Source organism: Chamaea fasciata, unplaced genomic scaffold (assembly GCF_029207755.1).
Source record: "Chamaea fasciata isolate MVZ Bird 193981 ecotype frontalis unplaced genomic scaffold, bChaFas1.0.hap1 SCAF_3, whole genome shotgun sequence".
Taxonomy (NCBI): Eukaryota; Metazoa; Chordata; class Aves; order Passeriformes; family Sylviidae; genus Chamaea; species Chamaea fasciata.
In genome coordinates this window covers 46428719-46451863 of record NW_027094088.1, presented here as the reverse complement: position 1 = coordinate 46451863, position 23145 = coordinate 46428719, and the positions used below count along the sequence as shown (strand labels likewise).

Sequence of the window (23145 nt, the reverse complement as noted above, 5' to 3'; positions counted from 1 at the left end):
TTGGTCTGAAAGCATCTTTAATGCCTTCTTGTTGGATGACATTCCACTGTTTGCCTGCTTTTTCCATTAAGATATGTTCAGATTATTTAAAGTTGGTCTCCTTTTAGAGCAAGGTCTATACTTCCTGAACACTTTATATATTTGGTCAAAATTCAAGTACATTCCTTCCTCCCGACGTCACTACTTACCAAGTGTGAGGACTGTACTATATCCAAAGCTCTTATACCAATTCTTTTAACTACAGGACATACGTATCTCTTCAAAAATTATCCACTTCAGATGTCTTAATTTCTATTCTATCACTTTTTTTTTAATTTGTTTAAATTTACTGCTTGGTGTTTTATAATTGGGGCATAAAACTCGATTTCATGCAGTTCAAAATCAGCTTACAAACAAGATCTTACAAATGAAATCTAATTAACTGAATTCTCAAATCTTCTGTCCTTATCAGCATATACCCACATTCCAGAATGATACATACCATTGTTTTGTCTGTTTGCTCTTCCAATTCTTTTTGATTAGAGTGCTTCAAATGTTACATATAAACTTCTACAAAGGCACACACACGAATGACCCTGCTAAAGTGACATATTCATTTTTGAAAATCTGATGTATCTCACCAAATTAACTGTGAGAAATAGACACAGGCATTTTAGAAAATGCTGGTTGTCAGAAGAAAAGTAAAATTCATTTTTCTATAAACAGGCTTTTGTTTTCAAAAAGGCTAAAAGATGGAATTAAATTAAAAGGGGTTCAAAGGCAAGGATATAAAACCACTGACTGACCATAATTTGTCCCCTCTGATCTCAGTGGATCATTGTGGATGTTATCCTAAGTTCTCTGCAGAAATCAAGCCACGCTGTGAACAAAGACAAGTATCATTTTCAGTCCAAAAAACTTTCCCTGCTAGTCTCCTCCAAATTTAACCACTATACCTTGTGCACCAAAGCTGACTTTTAAAAAAGCTAATATCATGAATATATTTATTTTTGTATGTATAGACTATTTTCTGCGTGGACAGATGTTGCAAATAACATCCATTGTCTCTATTATTAGTTGTTGCAATTTCTTGTTTGAAAGCGTGATATTTCACTCTATCATCTCTTCCACAGGATTAAAAAGAAATCTAAAAAGAAATATTTGACTTACAACTAACTGGAAACTCAAGACATGAGACCACTGGTTTAGACTAGGATTACTGTGCACCGGTATTATATCTACACTATTAAAAAGCAGGAACATTTGTAGAAATCCTTTTTACTAAAAAAACCCAAACAAATAAAAAAGAAAACAATCGCTAATATTTTTACAAACCCTTGTTGGAGATTTACCAGGATCTTTAAAGAGAACATATTTTCTTCCACACTGGTGATGAGTGAATAGTAGCTGGGGCTTTGAAAATATACCAAGTATCTCCATTGGCAGAGGCACAAATTCAAAAAAAGTCCCAACAAAACTAAACTAAGAACAAAATAAAGAAAAATTGACCTTTTTTCTGAAAAAGTATATGGAACTTTAGGCAGTTCACCTGTCACTTCTGAACCAGCTTCATTAAGGCCTGAGGACCTGAGGTACCTGGCAGAGGTCATGAGGATACCTTCTGCAGATATCTCAGGCATGTGACTAGGACTGAAAGAAAATGGATGTAGAGAAAATACTGGATGAACTACCAGCACGAGCAAGAGCATGCAGTTACTCTGCTATTATTAGGGTCTAAGGTCCAAGTTTACAAGAGCTCTGTTAGTGCTTCTGAGAAAATTCCCCTATCCTCCTTGGTAGTACATATACTTTTAAACACCTTCAGGAAACACCAAAATAACACTTAAAAGATTTTTTTTTTACCAGTTAGCATACTATTCAAGACTGTGTTTTGAAAAACCTTGAAACACTAAAGCAGAATAGCAAATACACAAGAACCAATAGAAATCCCTTGAGAAAAGTTTCTTTCTTCCCCTCTCCCTCTAATCCCTTTTTGATTTTTGAACTTGTTTTGCCTCAATTTTTGGATTTTGTTGGTGTTCTCTTTGCATGTTTTATTTAGTGTGGTTGGGGCATTAGTGGCACTAGGAAGAACTAAGATATTTAAGATGAACACTATCAAAAATGAAGTGGGTTTTGGGGAAGACTGTAAAGGAAAGTTTGACAATCATTAATTTTTAAATGATGACAGAGGCTTGTGCTTAGTAGCTTAGTGAAAAAGAAGCATAAAACTCAAGTTGAGAATTGAATATGAAGCATGCAAGGGATTTGATGAGAAAAATAGACTCAATGTCAGCAACTAATAAGAATTATCAATGTCCTCTATATATAAATGTACTAGATAAGCATAGTCACACAACAAGCTGATCTGTTGGTGCCTATTCAGAAAGTATTCCAAGCAGACCTTGTAAGTCTACTCAAACAGCATTCAAACACCCTGACAGAGCTTTTGTTCCACCATAATTTTTTGTTGTTGGTTTGTGGTATGATCTTGACCCAGTGATTACTGTCTGTAGTCACCGTCTGGCCCCAATCCCTGCTGCAATTTAAGCTATTTCTGCTGAACCAGTTTCAAAGGGCTATGAGTAAGGAGATGCACGAAACTGCCATCCCTTCTGATCTCCCGATCTCTCTTAAGGGAATATCACATCTTCTCAGGTAATTGAATACAGGAATGCATCTGAGTAATCTCAGATGGAAGGCAACAAGAATCCTTTCATCTGCTTGTCTATGTCCTAAATATTTTTGCTTTTTTCCTCTCTTTTTATTTAAAGTGTTAACTAGTATTTGTTTATAAATTAGCCATGAATGTGCTTTCCAGTAACTTTCAAGTGGAGCCAGTTTTTTTCAACAGATACAAAGCCTTTTCAATGATTCATTAGAGCTGTGTTGCTATAGTTTTGAGAATTTCTATTTACACTGAAAAAAGATCCAAGTACATTTGGATGGCTTACTATCAGGTAAATTCATACTAAGAAAACTTTACAAGACAGTAAAGCAGGATTTCTTCTGGGAATCCTATCAAGAGTCTTACATCCTTCTGTACTTCCTACAACAAACTCAAAAAAGGTTGTCAGCACAAACCTGTTCCTCCTCCCCCATTTTCTAAGATTTTTATGCATACAGGTAAGAGAACATTTAGATAGAATATTTAAATTTAAGCATTCAGACCCAAATTTCTTGAAGATAACTGGGGATAGAGCATCCAATCCAATATGCTGAACATTTTCCTAATGGTGTTGTTCCTTCTTTCCAAAACGTATGATCAGTTAAACACATTAATATTTATACTGATTCCAGCCAATTACACTTTGTTATGATGTTACACCCTCACACAACATGAATGCAAATTATGTGCTAGCTCCATAGATTGTGAGCAAGATTTATAAAAGCACAGCTTAAAACCTCATTGAATATGCAAGGCAGAAACTTGAACTTCCTTAAAAGTAAAAAAAAAAAAACTTAAACAACAACAACAAAAAAATAAACTTAATACTCTATAAAAAGAGATCTGGTTTTGACTCAGTATTCATCAACAAGTGGTCCAGCCACACTGCCAAATTTGGAGAAGGCAAAGGCAAGGACAGAGAATGAAGAAGACTGGGTTTGAGACTAACTAGAGAGTCTGAAGGTACACAAGTTCATGTGACCTGACGAGATTCATCCATATATGAGGAAGTGGCTAAGCCACCATCCATCAAATTTGAGAAATTGTGGCTGTCTGATGAAGTTCCCAGTGACTGGAAAAGTGGAAATACAATTCCCCATTTTAAAAAGGGAAATAAGGAAGATCTGGGGAACTACAGCCCAAACAGTCTCAAGTCAGTGATGGGCTAGATCATGGAGAAGATTACCCTGAAAACTGTGCTAAGGCAAATGGAAAATAAGGAAGTTATTGGTGACAGCCAGTATAGCTTCATGTAAGTGCAAAGACTGCCTGACAAATTTGGTGGCTTTCTATGATGGGGTTCCAGTGCTGGTGGATAAGGGAAGAGTACTGACGTCATCTGCCTGGAATCACACAAAACATTTGACACTGTCCCACGTGACATCCTTGTCTCTCTGAAGAGACATAGGATTGATAGATGGGACACTGAGTGGATAAAAAACTGGCTGATGTTTGCACTCAAGAGACTTGTGGTTAACAGCTCAATATCCAAGTGGGATATTGATATCCAGTAACAAGTGGCATTACTCAGAGACTGGTTTTGGGACCTGCGCTTTTTAACAGCTTTGTTGGCAACATGGATAGTGGGACTGAGGGCACACTTGGCAAGTTTGCTCATGACACCATACTGTGTTGTGCAGTCAACACCACAAGAGCTTTGTGGTATTGGGAAGAGATGCCATCCAGAAGGACCAGGACAGGCTTGAGAAGTGGGCCTGTGTTAACCTACGAAGTTCAACAAGGCCAAGTGTGAGGTCCTGCACCTCAGTCAGATCAATCCTAAGTACAAACATAGGCTAGGTAGAGAATGGTTTGAGAACAGACGAGGAGCAAGCCTTGGGGGTCGATGACCTCACCATGACCGGGCAATGCATACTCACAGCCCCAAAAGCCAACTATGTCATGGGCTGCATCAAAGGCAGTGCGGGCAGCAGGTCAAGGGAGATGATTCTATCCCTCTACTCTGCTCTTGGGAGACCCCACTTGGGGTATTATGTCCAGCTCTGGGGCCCCCTGCCTAAGCAGCAACCTTTTGGAGCAGATACACAGAAGGTGATAAAAAGGATGGAACACCTCTACTATGAAGACAAGAGAAAAGGCGGCTTCGGGGCCACCTTACAGTAGCCTTCCAGTACCTACAGAGGGTTCACAAGAGAGCAGGTGAGGAACTGCTTACAGGGACATTTAGTGATAGAACAAAGGGAAATGGTGCCAAACTGAAAGAAGGTACATTTACATTAGATAAGGAATAAATTCTTCACTATGAGGGCAGCGAGACATTGGAACAGGTTGCTCATAGAATTTGAGGATGTCCCATCCCTGGAAGCGTTCAGCGCTGGGTTGGATGGCACCCTGAGCAACCTGGTCTAGTGGAAGGTGTGCCTGTCGATGGTAGGGGGTTGGAACTAGATGATTTTTAAGGTCTTCTCCAACCTAAACCATTCTGTGATTTGTCAGCCTTTGAAAGATGACATATCCTGTCAGCTGAATAGAGGGAGAGAAAAGTGGGACTCAAATCCAACATCCAGAAAAACCCCAAAACATAACAACAACCAAAAAAACCCCAGCAAATCACTCCATCATACTTAGTTGTGTATTTTTAGCAGCTATTCTCGTCATGTCACATTCACAGAAGTAAAATGCATTGTATTTTTTGTGGAGCTTTGAGCTCCTCACTGCTACTGATCTTAAATCCTACACTGCTTAAAGGTCTCAGGTCAGGACTAGGCAGGAAACAGATGGGAAGTTAAACAGCATACCTATGACTAAATGTACATCTTCAGGTACAGTAAAGATCCAGCAAAAGAACTGTTCATCTGTGAGCCTGGACTTCACACTGCTGAAGAACGTGTGCCATTGTGATTAGGGTTCATGCAGGACCTAAGTGCTCTTAAGCTTTAATGTCCTCTTATTTTTCATTCTCCATCCCAAGACCTATGTCATAAAAGAAATCTTATTTGATTGCACTTTTACTGGAGAAGAGATTAAAAATGTGAATTTTCTGCCCTCTCCAGCTATCCACAAGGTTTCTACTAATTTTTTTCAGAAGGCATTTTTTTCAGTGTCTTTTGAGTTGGATGACTTGTATCACACTATTGTGATACTCATACACTGATCTGCTCTCGTGATGACAAAATACCTTTTTTAACTCTACCACACCTGTGCTGTCTAAACCCACTGTGATGCCTACAAAACTGATTAGATGAGATCCTGTGCCAAAGGCACAAAACAGCTGACAGCCCCAGTCTAAAAGTTTGGTCTTTCATGGACTTTGAAGCAAGGTATGGCTAATCAGTGAAGCTGTCTAGTGTTGCAAATGCAACACAATCCAAATTAGGATTATTATGTATAAATGCACACCAATGGAGGTGCTGACATCTGAAGTAGGCACAAGTTTATATCATGCTGACGTTAAACTATTTATCAGCATTAAGATGTCAGTGTGAGATTAAAAAAATACTTTCAAGACTCAAAGAACAAGTTTTAAAAGCTCCTTCAATAATTCAACAAGAAGAATACTAACAGAAAGATGTAAACATTCATAAAATTAAACTGCTGAAGTTGAATTCCTACATCTTTTGTTCTAGTGAGTTTATGCTGCTTGCCCTTCATATTCCTCCAACATTTTCTTCTCAAAGGAGAAAAAAGTATTTTCTAGATCTTAGTTATGAGTATACTTTTGTAATTGTAATAATATTTAAAGTGAGTGTCTCCACATAAATTACTAATATCCAACCTCTTAATGTTCTGTGCAATTTTTCAAAGAAAAACAAAACCACTTTTATTCATATATCTTCCTAATCATGTTTCAGTCATATTTTCCTCAAATTATTTTTAGAAAAATTATGAACTACTGCTATGTTCTCCCTTACATTAATCAAATTATAAAAACAATATTTAAAGAAAATGGAATCTGCAAAAATCAATCATTCTGGGTTAGAAAAGGCCAGAATTAAGATTGCTCTAGCAGCACTCATTTTGCAATCATCTACAGTATTTCTGGAGCCAGGAACTTAAGCCAGACATCCAAGATTCAGTCTGATGCTTTAGTCTCATCCACAATCTATCATTTGATGATGCACAGCCTTTTTTTCTACTTGACCTAAAAGAACAAGTCATGACCAACTATCTGGTTGCAGCTAGAGCGATAAATAGAACTCATTGTGATTTACACATTGCTTTACTAACAGTTTGGAAACTGGGTTCCTGAATGCTCTTCCAGGCAAAAGAAGGGGATAGTTACAGACAGCTCAACCAACAGAACAATTTTAGCATCTTTATTCTGTAAGATCATGAGGATGTGACTAGAATTTAGGCCTGGAAAAGAGTCTATATTCTTGGGTTCATCAGAACAAAGACTGTTGCTGGTATTCACTTACAACAGCAGAACTGCAGAATTTTGCAAAGTAAGACTAGAAGGAACCAAAAATTGAATGGTTACCCTGTGGTCCCAAACCTAAAATCACACGGGAATAATTTTTATTGCTTTTAAATGAACTAGCCAAACATCAGAAATTTTTGTTTTTACCTCTGCAAATGACGCTTGTTACTTCTCCCATTGCATAATGTTTTTTTCTGAAGTCTAATTATATTGGATTGGCTTCTTAACATAATGTAGGATGATTTGCTCAGATTTGAAGTCCGCAACATTTTCAGAATTTATAGAATCTCAGTGGAAAAGCTGAGATTTCAACACATTGAATCTTCCCATCTCCCAAACAAGACTTATTACTCTGAGGGAATGATGGTTGCTACCTCCTGCCATAAGTTTCCTGCTTTATCAAGCTGACAAGAATGCACAGCCTAGACAGCATCCCAACAGCAAACACCCAGAGACTGCTTTTCCCTGCAAAGTTAACCACAGTTAAAAACTGGGGACTGTGAATCATTTATGGTTCATGCACACACAATTCTTTCAGCAAGAGCTGGCTAAGATGTTCGGTGGGGACAAGGTTAGAGGATTACTAATGCTAATGAAACTCCTCTACAAACTGCATGATAATTAGTACCCTCAGCATTTCCCCACTGTCTTGTGTCAGATTCATTTTCACCAGGAAAAGTAGTGATTTCCTAAGCTTTCTAAACTGGTGGATGTGATCTCTCACGTATTTGCATCCCTTTCTATCCACAGCTACCTATGGAACAAGGAAGACAAGGTTCCCAAATTATGCTTTGCTTTCAACCTCTCTCATTCAAATTGTGATAACCTGTGAGGAATAACTCAAAGACAGAAAATGTGACTATATATGTTGTACTGGGGACATGCAAATTTTGAAGTCCTACTGTTTGGAATGAATAAATTTTCATTAGAAAAAGGACAATTGTTTTACTAAATTTCACAGTTATATATTACATATTAGAAATGCTTATATAAATGGTTATAAAAAACTACATAAGAAACAAAACAATATTGGAAAGTCTTCTATTTTCTGACAACTTTTCTTCAATATCCTTTTTTGAAACAGATTTTAAACTCCTTCCCGCCCCCCCCCCCCCCCCCCCCCTTTTTTTAACCATATGGCTATGGAGAAGTTCAGAAAAAAAATGACACTTGTAAGAACATGAAAACCACATCAGACATTTGGTGATTTGATGTGATTGCAGTATGTGGACTCAAAAAGAGGACAGGAAAAGAAAACATGGAGGAGAAAACATGGAAGAAAACAACAGAACCTGGAAAGAGAGGATTTTGTTGGAGGTTTTGAAGCACACAGACCCTCAGAAATCCAGTGCATAGGATAAGTCATGCTTGCCAATAACCACTCAGCCAATGTAGAAAGGAGAGCACAGGTAATTTAACGTTCTGTTAAGTATATTGATCATTTTAAGAATGATCACGAAGTCCTTCAAGAAAGGACTGGCATCCTATCACTAATTTGCACCCTTTAATGCACATGTTGATTGTTTAGCCTAATGACTTGGATAGCAAGGCAAATACAGAACAGCCTTCATCATGCACACCACTACCATTTTTATCTAAAAATTTCATGATTCTGAACACATTCTTGCCTCTTCCCCTTCTTTACCTTCCAAATGAAACCAAGAAAGCAATATACAACCTTGTTTTGTCCCTGATGAATCTAATAAAAGTGTTAACATTAAAAAAAATATTAATACACCATTAGAAACAATCATCTAGACTAGCTGTAGCAACATAACTCAAAGTTATCTAGCTGTGTGTGACAGTAACTAGTCTTACAAAGTATAGCCTTTTTAACCCCTTGCCAAAGATATTTAATTTGGTGTCCAATTTTTCTTGCCTATGGGAAAACCATTTTTCATTTTAGCTGCTTACAACATGTATAAGGGAATATGCTGTAAGTAACTAGCTACTTTGAACTTTTGGGTCCCATTATGCACACAAGTTATCTACTCTGAAAAGGCATCATATAAACATGCCAAATTATTCAACTTTATGAAAAATGCTTTTCATCTGAGTTATAAGTTAAAACTTTTTTTGACTTTAGAGAAACTGGAACTTGAAAAGATAAAAACTTAAAGCTTGATTTTTCTTTGCTCAGAGCATATGTTATACAAACAAAAATCCCCAAAAGGTGCCAAGAATTGTCCCTCTGTTTTTCTAAATGATCACGTGTGCAGTCTAGCTGAAAAGACTCATCGATTATGTCTACACAAACAACAAAAGCCCTTAGAAAAAATATCTAGATCAAAAGCCTGTCAAACACTGAACAGGAAAGAGAAATCCTGCTTTAAACATGGCCTCTTTCAAGTCGGAATTCAATCCCATGAAGTAAAAACAAAGGATTTCATAATGAAAGGTATTTAAATTACTTTATTTTTGGAACTTAACCAGGGATTCTTTTTTTTTGCTATATGTTAGCCTTTGTCTTTCTTACACTGGGACGGAATTCTGCATTATAGGCCCTACGGTTTAAAAAAAAAAAAAAGTAGAAATTGTTTAGTCACACTTTACTGTGTTCACAATACATATTTCCAATTATTTTCATCAAAATGAAACAGTGATATTTTTACTGGCATTATGCGTTTCTCCTTTTGTCAACCACCCAACAATATACACTATTAATATGGGAACACAGCAAAGCTCTTAATAGATGAGATGGATATCCTTTCCTTCTTTTCTTTTTCCTCAGTCTCCTAAACTACAGACACGTAATCAAAAGGAAATTGCATATCCTTGCAAAACCAGATCACTATACAGTGCATATAAAATTATATACTGGAAAGTATAGCCAGAAATCATAAAATAAGCGTAAGTATAAAGTAAGATACTTTAAAAAACTGGTTTCTAAAAGAAAAACCACAATTTTAGCAAATTTTACTGTCTGCTGAAACACAATCACATACTCATGGAATGGTTTCGGTTGGAAGGGACCTTAAGATCATATGGCTCCAACCCCCTGCCATAGTCAGGGACACCTTTCACTAGACCAGGTTGCTCAGAGCTCCATCCAACCTGGCCCAGAACACTTCCAGGGATAATACCCACGTTTGATTTCCTGTTCTGTTAATAGGGTTAAAATGACAAGATTTATAGTATGCCAGTAGTGATATCTTACAGACAAACTTGTGATTTGAATGTCCCCTATCTATACAAAAAACTATAATACAAACCTAATACAAAAAACTTGATATGTGTCCAATCATACCACTACTGCAATATTTACATGCCATATACATAACCAGAATCCGGTTTTAAATCAGCTCACACCTACTAGTGCTGGAGACAACATCCTGTTTGCCAGGTTTGGCTAGTAGATATTTGTTTTAGAAAACATCAGTTCATATTTGCTGATTAAAAATATTGGGCGTGCTCAATTTATTCCCTGTAATTGAGAGTCCTATAGCATTGATCAGCACACGAGCAGCCTGGTCCAGTTCCCTCCAACTCAAAAATTCTGTGATTCTATTGGTACTCCACTTATAACATTTGGATAGTCAGTCATCTTGGATGCTCTAACCAGGAAGATACACAAGCATATCTGACTTGCCTCTCAAATACAAAACACATTCAGCTAATAACTGTTTCTAGATATGGTAGGTCTTTAACACACCTCTAGGTTAATGAATTGATAAATCATCACTAGAAACAGAATTCTCACATAATTTGCCTGTTCAGGAGACAACAGGTCTGCTTTTAATTATAAGAGGAAATACCAAAGTAGAAGGAGCAGCAAAATGTATAAAATTATGTTGGTGTACTCATCAGGGTATTTTAACCCGATGCATTGAATTCTGACTTGTATTAAAAAGTAAACTGGTCAATGCAGAGTAGTATTTCAAGAGATGCTCTGACATACCATGAGTCAAAACCTAAAGTTATCCATATTTCCTATAATCTTGTCAAAGAAAGGTCTAGGAAAGCATAGTCTATTCATTTTTAACATGTTTTTCTACCAATATTCAGGATGCCAGTTGACATATTTCTAATATAATTTTTCTTGCAGTGTTAACCACTTATCACATCCAAGTATTTCATATGGATTTACAGTATATCTGGAAAACTTTTAACTACTTTGGTTATGCTTATTCCATGTTTTTGGCGCATACAAAAGAATTATCTCATTGGAATGAAGTTAATGAAGCAGATCCAGCTTCAATAAATTTTGAAGGAACAAAGGCTGTAAATTTGTTTTCTACTGGAATGTTGAACTTAGAAGATCACACACTCAAGCCAATTGCATTTGTCTTTGCTGTCATGCAAAAGAGAGTGAGTCACCTACAGTACAAGAGAATAATTTTGCAAATCTGTTAGAACTGTGTGGCATCTGATCAAACTAATCCATGACTTTCCATGATGCCAAAATAAACAGTGCCTTTCCCACAACGTATAAACATTGTTCCTATAACTTCCCTTTGAAATGTCATGAAAAGGTTAACTGATGTTTCATTATTTACCTTGACTAATGAATTGCTCCATGTTGTCTTTGAAGGGCTGTAGATGTTCTTCTAGTGATAGCTGATAAACTTTTGCTGCTTCTGTCTCACATGCTGAAATTGAAGTAACAGATTAGTTTAGGATGACACATCATAGCACAGATCTGAATGCTGCAATAAAAGACAATTTAATTCATATCCAGTGAAACCACCGGAATATGTGCCTCAAACACACTACAAGTACAAACACTATGACAACAGAATCAGGAACAGTCGTTCCCAGTAAAATACTTTTATATGCAGATAATTTGTGGCCAGTGTGTGAGTTTAAATAAGTGGTAGTAAAAATTAACAAATGTATTCAATTGTTTTGAGGGAGAAAGACAAATTTAAGGGGCAGAACTGTATTGGAACAAAATTAAAAACTCAGATTCCAGGCTGTGTTGATATACCCGGCCCCAGCTACTAGTGCCTGAATTAAAATAAGGTTCAGATGCAAAACCTGCACCAAATAGTAGGAATGACCTTAATTTGGGAAATTAAGCCAGATGAGGGCTTGATACTTGATAAAACCACAGATGTAGTGAAGAGTTTTGCATTGTTCAAAAGTAATAGTGCAAAAGGAAAAGACTGTAAGAATACAGTACTCATGGCTTGAACTCTGTGAGAGAACTTGAACAAGAACAGCTTGCTTCTTACTGGACTAAAAACCAAGACAGAGAATTTGGAGCCCAACGCAGCCCTGACACAAAGATTATTTGTGGGTAAGGTGGTACCATCATACCACCAACTATCCAAGCTAATTTAATTTGGGTCGAGAGAAGACCTGAGACTATTATTTCAAGTGGATGTTAAATTCCAATTTCCATTAGAAGAGAAATCTCTTTAGGCTGTGATAAGTTGCTATCATTCCACAGAACTGAATCCTGCTTGATTCTGCCTCAGAATTTCCAGTTCAAGTGCACACATTCCAAAACATGCATTTCCTTGCTTACCTTCCTGGGTTTCTTTAGGAAAAAAAGAATTATTACTACATGTTTAAAGACAGAAAACTTGTTAAAGGTTTAAAAAATACTTTGACGTAGCAGAAAGCACTATCCTAATATTTAAAATGTGCATATGCCAAAAAGCAGACTGACTCAAATAACTGGTAACTCCGCACAAGTGAAGTAAAACCATGGTGATAATAACAATTAAATTTTAATTATTATTTTTTAAGCTTAGAGCGAAATAGAAGAAACAACAGCAGACTTTTAGGGAAAAGATAAACATGAATAAGTCTACTTAGACAGACAACCTACTTATCAAAAAATATTAAAAATTTTAAAAAAGCCTAACACCCCCCCCCCCCCCCCCAATACAGTGATATAATTATATAATGGGAGGCCTGTGGTTTTTAAACAAATACATGAACACGTGTGAAATAGGGGAGGGGACCCAAATGACCATGGATTTTCTTATAACATATGACCGCAAAAGAAATAGAGGACCTATGTACCACACTGCAAAGGGAGATGTTCTGATGGTAATACATAGAATTTGGATTATTCTTTTCTCTTATGTAGAAGTAAGTGCCAGAGCTGAAAGAGGAAATATAACCTACCATACATAACATTTAATATCACCGAAACTCCACACCTTTTTCAAGAACATGGATTAAATATTTTTCAGTGTACAGCATTATACTCAATTGAATGACTGTAGCTTAGTTGAACTCTCAGCCAATGTGAGAGAAGTATATTATGAAGACTCATACCCACAAAAAAATCTTAGCCCATACCTATTCCAACAAAACATGTAATATTGATAGTCAAAATGAAATGTCTCTTCCTTAACTGTTCAGATACTGGAAGCCCTCCCATAGCTGATTTATTTGTGCACACATGTGTGGTGTGGGAAAGGGTGCACATTTAATGATAGCTTTGTTCAGTTTTTGGTGGAGTAATTTTTTGTTCTTTTCTGCCCACACCCTCCCTCTGTGAAAAGACAAAAATTCAATGATGTTCAGAAGAACAGCAGTTCAGGTCCATTTTTTTTACCTTACTCCTGAATTGCAAACACTGTGTAAATAATTTAAAATCAAAAAGAAAATACAGGGAAAACAATCCCCTTCTCTTACTGTAGAGAGAATAAAATATTGTTTGTAGCATTCAGACTTCAAAAATTTAAAAATCCAGTCATTATTACCACATTATATATTATTATGATGCTTAAAACAAACTAGATCATCAGTAGCTTTCTTCATTAAGGAATTAACAGGCCTGTAAGCTCATCCTAAGTTTCTCAATTCTCCAGGACCACCAAGACTGATATTGAAGTCTCCCTGCAGAACCTCTTGGATACGCATCTCATTTAATATTTTCTGTAATTTGTCATTAGAATATAAAGCCCCACTATTCATGTAAGCCATTGCTATTCCTCATTGTAATTGAAGAGCTTAGAATGTCGATCAAACTACTCAGAAAGTAGTACAAAATAGTAGTTCCCAGTATTTCTGCCCAAATGAAGAAATAAGATAATGAGTAAATTGTAAATAATGAGTAAATGAGTTTGTGTCAGAAGGGTATTTAATAACTTCTAAGCAACATGGAGAAAAACCGGGGGGGGGGGGGGGGGGGGGGGGGGAAGGCAACAGGATTTTTCTTTTCAAACCCCCAAAATATAAAAACTAAAAGAAAAATAAAAACAAACAAAAGCCCCAAACCCAACAATAAAAAAACTAACCCAACCCATTAAAAAAAAAGAAAGTAAGCAGACTAATGAATTATCTTGTACGAGTAATTAACAGATCCATTAAGCTGTTTTTGTTAACTCTTTCAGAAACTACACACATATTTATAGAAATCTGCTAGAAGTCAGGTGGATTTTCAAGATAGTTTAAGATTTTTGAAAGCACAATTTTAATTGAGACTTGATAGACTATTTGTTTTTAAGCCTTTATGGAAGCTTTGAAATTAATGTCCTTAATTTTCTGAGGTTCTGAGTACTCAGACTTCCACAGGAGATGTGCTTGTGTCCTACTTGTCTGAAAACTATAGAACAACATAATGACTGCTTTCACAACTTCCTCAGTGCTTTCTGGATTCCTTACAACTGCAACCTGTGACTTGAAAAGAAAGTTTAGACTTTATCTAAAGGAAACAATGATGGCCTCATCAAAAGACATACTGATGAACTCAGCCACAAATACAGAAAGAGCTCTTAATTTTCTTTTATTTATTTTTTTTTGGAATTGTAATGACTTAACACTAAGAACTGCTGAGTCTTCAAGGGCTTCCATAGACAGCTCCTTGTTTGGAATTTTAAGGACAGTAAAATATGACTCACAGATTGACTGAAAGTCTGGCTTTAGTTTACATCTGGTTCAGGTTTAGGAATCTACATGCGGCATAGCTGCAGCAATTAACCCTTTCAGTGATAACTGAACAAACAGAATTTGTGGACGCAGAGCTGTTAATGAGTAAGTAGATGTAAAGATTTAATTTGCTTAAAACAATACCGGTTTCTGTAAAAGTAGGTGGTAGAGATAACTGGGGGACTGACCTAAACCACTACTGTTGCTACATTATTTTGCTACTAATTGAGTAGCAAATCACTTGAGTGATTTGGCTTTTTTTTATAAAAGACTGAAGGAATTCTTTCATCAGAATATGGATCTACAGATCACAGGAGAAAAATAAAGTTCTATTTCTTAGCTGGGAAATATATTCATTGACACATATCAAAACTATTGACAGAGAATGACAAAACCACAAACATTTCAAATTTTCTTAGAACAGAATGCTTTTGATGATGCAATGAACTCAAATAATACAAATATTTCTTATTTCAATTCTCTCTAGTCCAGCTCAGTCTTCTCTTGAAACTTGAAATATCAGTGTACAAGCACATTTAAAAACTTTCTGGGAAATCTCTTAGGATAAACTTTATTTCACCAAACTTTAGTTTTTTAAAAGACAGTTCACCAGATTAGACTCAAGATGGAAAGATTAGACTCTTTAACTGGAAAATCTATCAGTCCTTAAATTGTCCCTCTCCTCCTTTAGGAGAGGACAATCAAATTTAGAGGGGCAATCCCTTCCCTTTCTTCCATCTGAAGTGGGGCCCTAAATGGCTTAAGGCTTCTCAAGTTTGCTAATTGAAGTTGCAATTAATACCAGTCCCGCTTCTGATCAAGAAGTGGCACTGAAATGTTGCCAGAGTCTTAGATCCATAATCAGAACTGTGATGGAATACAGTCTTTAGACTATGAAAAGATACAAGGATACATGTGTGTGAGAGAGAGAGAGAGAAGAAAATAATTTTAAAATTTTTTAAAATTTTCTTTTAAATTTTTTTTAAAAATTTTAGTCTCAATAAATATTACTTATTAAAGAACTAATAGTGGATTCAATCTTATTTTGCAAAGTAATCCCTGCAACCCAGATAGAGATTTGGCCATGAAGAGGAAAATTCCATCTCCAGCTACAGCTTGACTGAACTCTCAGGGTTGGGAACTCTTTCTAGGTGTTGAGGGTAACCTTTACAGAGGCAAGAGGAATGGTTAGCAAGCCTATTGCTGTCCGAACTCTCGCAGTTGCACATTGACACCAGCCCAAATACAGCTTTTAAAAGCCTTTTTATTGCACAATATGGTACTTCCAGTGCTCTTATTCACACAACAGGTGTTTAACACAAGAGCACAGAACAGCTCTACAACTAGCAGGTCCAAACTGAATAGGTAACTTTAGGTGACTGTAAGAGGCACTGAAAAAAATAGGGTACATGTATTTTTCCAAGATACTCTGGCGCTTTTCTTGGAACATACTTTTAAAATACAAAATGTTCTGCAAAAGCTTAACACTTTATAAACATTCTCAATCACATTTATTCCAAATCAGGGAGATGTATTGGGCCACACAGCCTAGCTTCTTTTGGATGGAGAATTTTCAATGAGTTGTAAACACTCAGAATAGGAAAAGAAAGCATCACTACAAAAATAATGTTTAATTATCATTATTTCTTGTAGTCAGTTTCCAATCAAATATATTAAATATGACATGACATAAACAAGTACTGACTTCAACTCAATTTCATAGAAATCTGCGTTTCATTGTACTATTAATCTCTTCCTCTAGTCAGATTTACTCTCTGCCTGACAGTATTTCTAATTCCATTTTAGCTGAACTTCAGTGAAAGTTTTGCAATAAGTGACAAGCGATGAATTAGTTTCTGATTAACAAGAATAAACTTAATGTTGTAAGGCTAGAATGCTAATGTGCAGCCAAAGAAGAGCTTCTAAACATTTTTAACTTGCCATAATTCTATACCTCTCAATACCATTCTAGTGCGTTAGTTCTTTCCTAAACTAAATATATCTTGAAGAATTTCATCCACAACCATTGTGGCTTTGGGCCACAAATCCAGCATTCTCCTAAACCAAAATTTTACCTTAAGAGAATGTCAGAGCAAAGAGGGTTAGAATCTTGATTGATTTAATACGTGTTTTACACATCTTTCTGCTCTATCTGGAACACTCTGAAGTGTCTAGAAAAACATACTGATACTAGAAGTTATATAACAGAGGTCCTACTCAGTGAGAGTCACACACTGCTCCTGTGACCCTGGATGACCAATTTTCTTTACACAGTGAGTTGATTTAAGTCATGTGGCAAGTGCTAAAATTTCTTCTGTGGAATGACACAGAACAGAAGCCATTGCCTGGCATGACTGCATCAAGAAATGCTGCTGACAGCCAGGAGAGATCAAAAGCAGATCAAGTTGCTTAACAAACTATATGTCACTGAAGTAAAAAAGGCTAAAGTGGGAATCCTGGAGAGCTGTGAAATCTAGGAGCAACAGATGGAGCCAAACTCACTTGATTTGTTAGTAAGAGGATCTACTTGTTCTTTGGTCTTCTATCTTGCAAAAACCCTCTGGTATATAAATTTTATCCTTTGGACCTGCATTATTTAAAAACCCCAAGTTTCTATCTTATTTATCTTAGAACAGGCACATGGCATGATTCTAAAAGTCTTTGGGACTTACACTTTTAATCTGAAATACTGGAAGAGATTTTCATTTCTAAAATTTTACAAAATGCCAAGGCATAGAGTTCATAAACACTTGAAAATGGACAATAGCCTCAATAGTCAAAAGGGAAGAAAGTATAGAAGTTTGAACATCATGAATCCTCTTTCTTTTTAAGCAGTCAGCATAATAAGTCTAATACAAACATAAGCCCGAACTCCAAACTGCAAAAGAGCAGGTTAACGAAATTATTTTACAGAATCATGAAGATCATTTACATCTGCATGTCCCTGTGTATACTACTGACATCTTGAGATGGAAAAATACAGCAGTACTAAAATGTACTGCTATTGTTACAGTTATGAAACTTTTTTTAAAGTAATAACTGTCCTCTACTTTGTGGGTATTCTGTTGGGTTTTTTAAAATTTCACAAAAGGATCTTTTCGGAATGAAATTTACCTTTGAATAATGATCATGGAAAGTTTTATAAGACAGGAATAAAACATCTGCAGATTTTTTTCCTGGGTGAACCAATTCCCCTCTCCACATTGTAATAAGCGTGATTTCACTGCATGGTTTTCAGCGTATTTGAAACTAACATGAACAGAACACCCTTAAACTGTTGATACTGCCTGCATCAGTATTATCCACAAGTTTCAGTTTCCCAGTGACAAAGAACAAGTCAAACACCCACCCTCATCAAATGATGAAATCCACTCATGAAATTTGCATTTAATTACTGATGAATCTAAGTCCAAGTTTACAGTCCATATCTCAGTATAAAACTCTAATGTATTCTGGGCATTTATTTCTATACCTTTAAAGTCGGTGTTCCCCAGGAACAAACAATACTCATTTACTCACGCTGACTTCAAAGGAATAGGTATTATTCAATATTTAGAACTTTGTCAGAATTTTCTCAACATCATACAACCCTCTACCTGTTCAGGCATTTGATAAGGCACTTACTAGCTCTAGTAACTCATAAGATTCCACATGTTCATTAGTAAATCTGGTAGTGTACTTAAAGTAAATGCAGAGAAAAAGAATCCCTTTGAAGTAATTTTATGCATTCTGTTAAAATTTGTACTCCATTTAGAAATTGTTGTCATTGAGACAGGCTATTCTATCTCACTGACATCATTACAACAATTAAGCTGTCAGAATACACAGAATTTTTAGTGTATTACTAAATTTTACTACTACCGCTCTTGTGATCATAAAAATTTTTAACACAAATGGTTTTAAAGTTATATAGACACTTTGAAGAAGAAAGTCAACACAAAGCATTTTGCATGTTTGGAGACTATTAAGAAGTCATGAGTGATGTTGCAGTCTGGTGTGGAAATTGTCACTTCCTACTCAGGATAGGATGAAGCTGCTGACGCTGTTCCCAAAAAAGTTTGTACCAAATGTAATACGGAAAGAGCAATGGTGTTTGTAGTTATTCTTCAGTTTCATTAACTACAGAGAAGACTGACGACAGAGTCTTGAGCCTAAGGGTTGGACTGGAAGCACAGAAAGAATTCAGCTGCAATCTGAAGGCAGAATGAAGCGTGTAATTTCCCTTTTTACAGAACCTTTGCTTTGATCACTGCACAGTGTGAACTGATTGCACAAGAGATTAATGTCTGCATGCAAACTTCAAACTTGATGAGAAAATATTCAACTGTTCATGTACAAAACCCCGTTTTTGGTGAATTTGTGAGGACTAAAATCTGCCCACATGTATATTTGTTAACATGCACCTGAATTCAAGTACCGGTTTTTAATAAGACCTAAATATCTTTCTTCTACATGTTCAAGCGTTGATATCAGCTCTGAGATTATCTGGAAGTTGCAAGAAGTATAGAAACAAGTTTTCATGACTGAATTCTGATACTTTTGACACCTAGATTGTTCAGGAGCAGTAAATGGATTAAAATACTGTTCACTCCTCAGTGTCACACTGACTTTGATACAACTTTAAATACTAAAAATACTAAACTCTTTAAATACTCAAAATAATTATTTTTTTTAAGTATCCAATCAGAAAGTTTGATAGGAGCAAGAAGAGAATGTCAGATATCATGTAGTAACCATGTTATGTTTTTGTTGTAATAGAAAACCTCCCATTCGAGGTTGCTTGGGGATTAATGGATTACCAAACCATTCCCAGGTCTCTAGAAGAATGGCATTTAAAAGCAGCAAGGCAACAGTAATATCACTCCTAGATTTGTATCTTTCCCTCAAAGATTTAGCACAGTAACAAAACTGACCAGTTTAGTGGAGATTCTTTGCAAAAATATTGAAGATCATGGATCATTTGTGCAAACTACTCTTGCTTAACAAATGTAGTGCTTAGATCCCAATGTTAATGAGAAATATATGATAAATGTTCTTCATTAAAGTCTAGAAAATATATCTTAAGCTTGCTGAATTCATTTAAAGAAAACATTTCACAGAGGAGAAGAAAATATTTCCTTTGCATATTACTGTTCAATAAAGTCCAGATATTTCAAGAGTCTTTAACAATGTCATATATATTGTTTTATCTGCTAGATATTATTTAGACCTGGTTATAAACCTTTATTTTTTTTAACATGGACTTGGTCCAACAATTTGCAGTTCTTTTTATAGTAAAAGACCTGAATTCAGCTTACACAAAGGGAAAGCTAAATTAGGTTTTGGTTTGGTTTTAAAACAGAAGATTTAACCTAACTGTTTTGATGGTTTTTAATTTAAAAACCTCTTACAGGTTATCTACAGGAAATTATGGATTATGACATAAATGGTCATATAAAAGGAAATTAAAGAAATAAACTAGTAACTGAGAAGTTAAAAATTCACAGCTATTTTTACAGCATCATCTAATTTCTTGAAATGACAAAAACAAGAGAAACGAAGAGATATAATGGTAACATAGAATTAGCACTTAATCTAGGTTCAGTACCTCGCAAATCTTTCTTCATTTTGCGGAGATCTTTTTGAAAATCATCAAACTTCAGTTGTGAAGCCTGGAAGAGATCTTGCGGATCCGGAAGAGGAAAGATGCATTGTTCTCTTCCAGCATCCTGACAAAAACAAACGAACAGTTCCATAGTTCTCATTTCTTTTTTCTATACTAAAATACAGAACTGAATTCACAGAGAATATTTTTACATATTTCTGCATCTTGCCAGCACAAGAGAAAATTTAGTAAATTGGGTTGCTTAATCTGAATTTAAGAGTTAATTTTAATTTTCACTCACCTCGTCGAAATTACGCAAATAATAAGAGACAATGTACGACAGAAGACTTCTGCTGTTGTCCTGTAGAGAAGAGGATAGAGTTGCCTGTGTTACTGAAACTCACAGAAAATATAAAATCCAGAAAAGATAATTCAGATAAATGAAATATTTAGTGTATAAAATACCTAGCTGGTTAGGTCCCTTAACTTAAAAAATAAAGCCCCTCAAAACTGAAACACATAAAAACCCACCCAAACCTAAAACAAACCACACCCTGAAGTTCCATTTAATCATTAAATAAAATGAAGAAAGAGAAAACACTTATGTAACACACTCCTGATTTTCTTAATTCTACCTGATTGCAAACTAAACCCTTATGTTCTGAAATTTCCCAAAAAGGAAGAGAGAAATTGTTTCTGGGTTCATGCGCAAAAGTTCTTTTGCAAGACTACAACTAGCAACAAGTAAAGTTCAATTAAACAAAGAAAGCTATTTTTATGAAATTTAGGGGGCTAGGGGGGCTGTGTTGGGGGTTGAGTGAGCTTTTAATTGCTTCCTCTCTGTAATATCACTAACGAAACTTCAGCAGAAAATCTTCCATTTGAAGAGGATTTCTGACAGAATTAAATTTTCAGATATTTTCAGAAAAGGGTTTTCCAAGAACGTTCCTGACTGATCAGCAAATAAACTGAAAACATCTCTTGCAACTGCAAGCTTAATAGTCACAATATTTCCAGCAAATCACATACTGAAGTCTTGAGTTACCAAACTAAATTGAGCATTTAGCATCTCCACTGAGCAGAGCTCTAAAATTGGTGATGTATTGGACCTAGGATCAATTTGAAGGTGCAGCTAGAGTAAGCTGCCCTGCACATGTTGTACCAAAGCGTCACTCACATCACCGCTCCCTTGGTTTACCAAAGAAACCAGAACGCAAGAAGGAAGTTCCTCCAACCGTTTAAAAAGGCAAAAGGCTGACAACTCAGGGTTAATGGTCAGCTCACACAACCTAATCCAGCAGCTAAAAATGTAGATTTAGTGAGGGACCAAGAAGGGAAACCAACTCTTTTTTCTGCCATTTGTACAATTGAAGATGTTGACAGTGACTCACCAGAGAGATGCAGAAACAATTTTAAGGCTCAAGAATTATTGCTATAATCTGTCACATTCAGACAAGGTTTTTCATTAGCCATAGAACCTCTAAGATTATTGTTTCCTTGTAAACAAAAGTAGGTATTTGAATGCAACCCCAAAATGATTAACCAAAGTGAAAAACTGCTGGTAATGCACAAATTACAGTTTAACACTGAGCAAGAAAAACATTACCTATCATTCTCTTTACTGAGATGACTACACTAGACAAATCTTGAATCAAAAAGTCCTTTACTCAGGTGGCTGCACGTTCCAATGTCAAATACAAACTCTGTAATCATGGTGTACATAAAGAATGAATTTTGGGTTATCCCAAATGCTCTAGGTGCCTATTCAATCATTTTCAGGAGTGACATTTTTCCCCTCACAAATATTTTGAATCATCATGGAACTCCTTCCACTTCCATAATAAATGTTTAACAGTAAGATCATAGTATTGCTTCTAATTACAAGAAAACTTGGAACTATGAAGTGTACTGAAAGTCAAATGTACATCAGACTAAGAAGTAAAACATAATTTTCGGTGGTTTTGTTTGTACAGTTGTGGAAAGAGACGACTAATTTTCATAATTCTACAGAAATACATCCAACTCTTGGAGTGTGAAGAGATAAGCAGATAAACAGAAGTCCCTCCTACATGCCTTCATACGCTTCACACCATTCACTCAGAACCAAAGTGATTTTCTGAGAATTTAACCGCTTCAGGCCTTCAGGAAGTCTCAAATGAACTTACACTGCTCTTTACATCTTTCAGTTTTGGCAGGATATCTAGTCCAAACCCATCAGCCTGTCCTCGTGTCCTGTTTCCACCATTCATGTAATTTCCAAAGGCAAGAACCAAACCCAGAACGCGCATAACACCTGATTCATTCTTCAATGTCTAAAATACAGAAGAAAAAAATTCTGTTCAAAGTCCCATTAATATTTACGGTTAATGAGAAGATTTGTTGGTGTTGTGTTTAGAAATAATACTTGTATAAATACTCAGATAAAGGAAGTTGCCTTCTATTGCAACACGTAGAACATTAACATGTAATTTTTTATGAATGGCGAATGTTATCTCCAAAATAGATACTTAAAAAAAATTAAAGAAAATCTGTACAGTATTACCAGACATGACTTGTTGAGAAAAACAAAACAGCAATCTTAACTGATACTGACATTGTGAATGGTATTTTTAATTTCACAGAAAATTCATCAAGAAGTTCATAAAACACTCAGATTGAAAAAGTAAAACATTTAATCAAATAAAAGATATTACTTAGCAAAAC

General features: G+C 35.8%; 1 protein-coding gene across 1 annotated transcript in view; it reads right to left on the bottom strand.

Annotated features, from left to right (window-relative positions):
- FMN2 (formin 2) overlaps positions 1–23145 on the bottom strand; it is a 155260-nt gene that overhangs the window by 37342 nt on the left and 94773 nt on the right. Inside the window, exons 12-15 of the mRNA XM_066178849.1 lie at positions 22608–22754; positions 20744–20803; positions 20446–20566; positions 11525–11617 (exon numbers count right to left, since the gene is read on the bottom strand). Of these exons, the coding sequence (XP_066034946.1) occupies positions 11525–11617; positions 20446–20566; positions 20744–20803; positions 22608–22754 (421 nt within the window). The remainder of the gene's footprint in view (positions 1–11524; positions 11618–20445; positions 20567–20743; positions 20804–22607; positions 22755–23145) is intronic.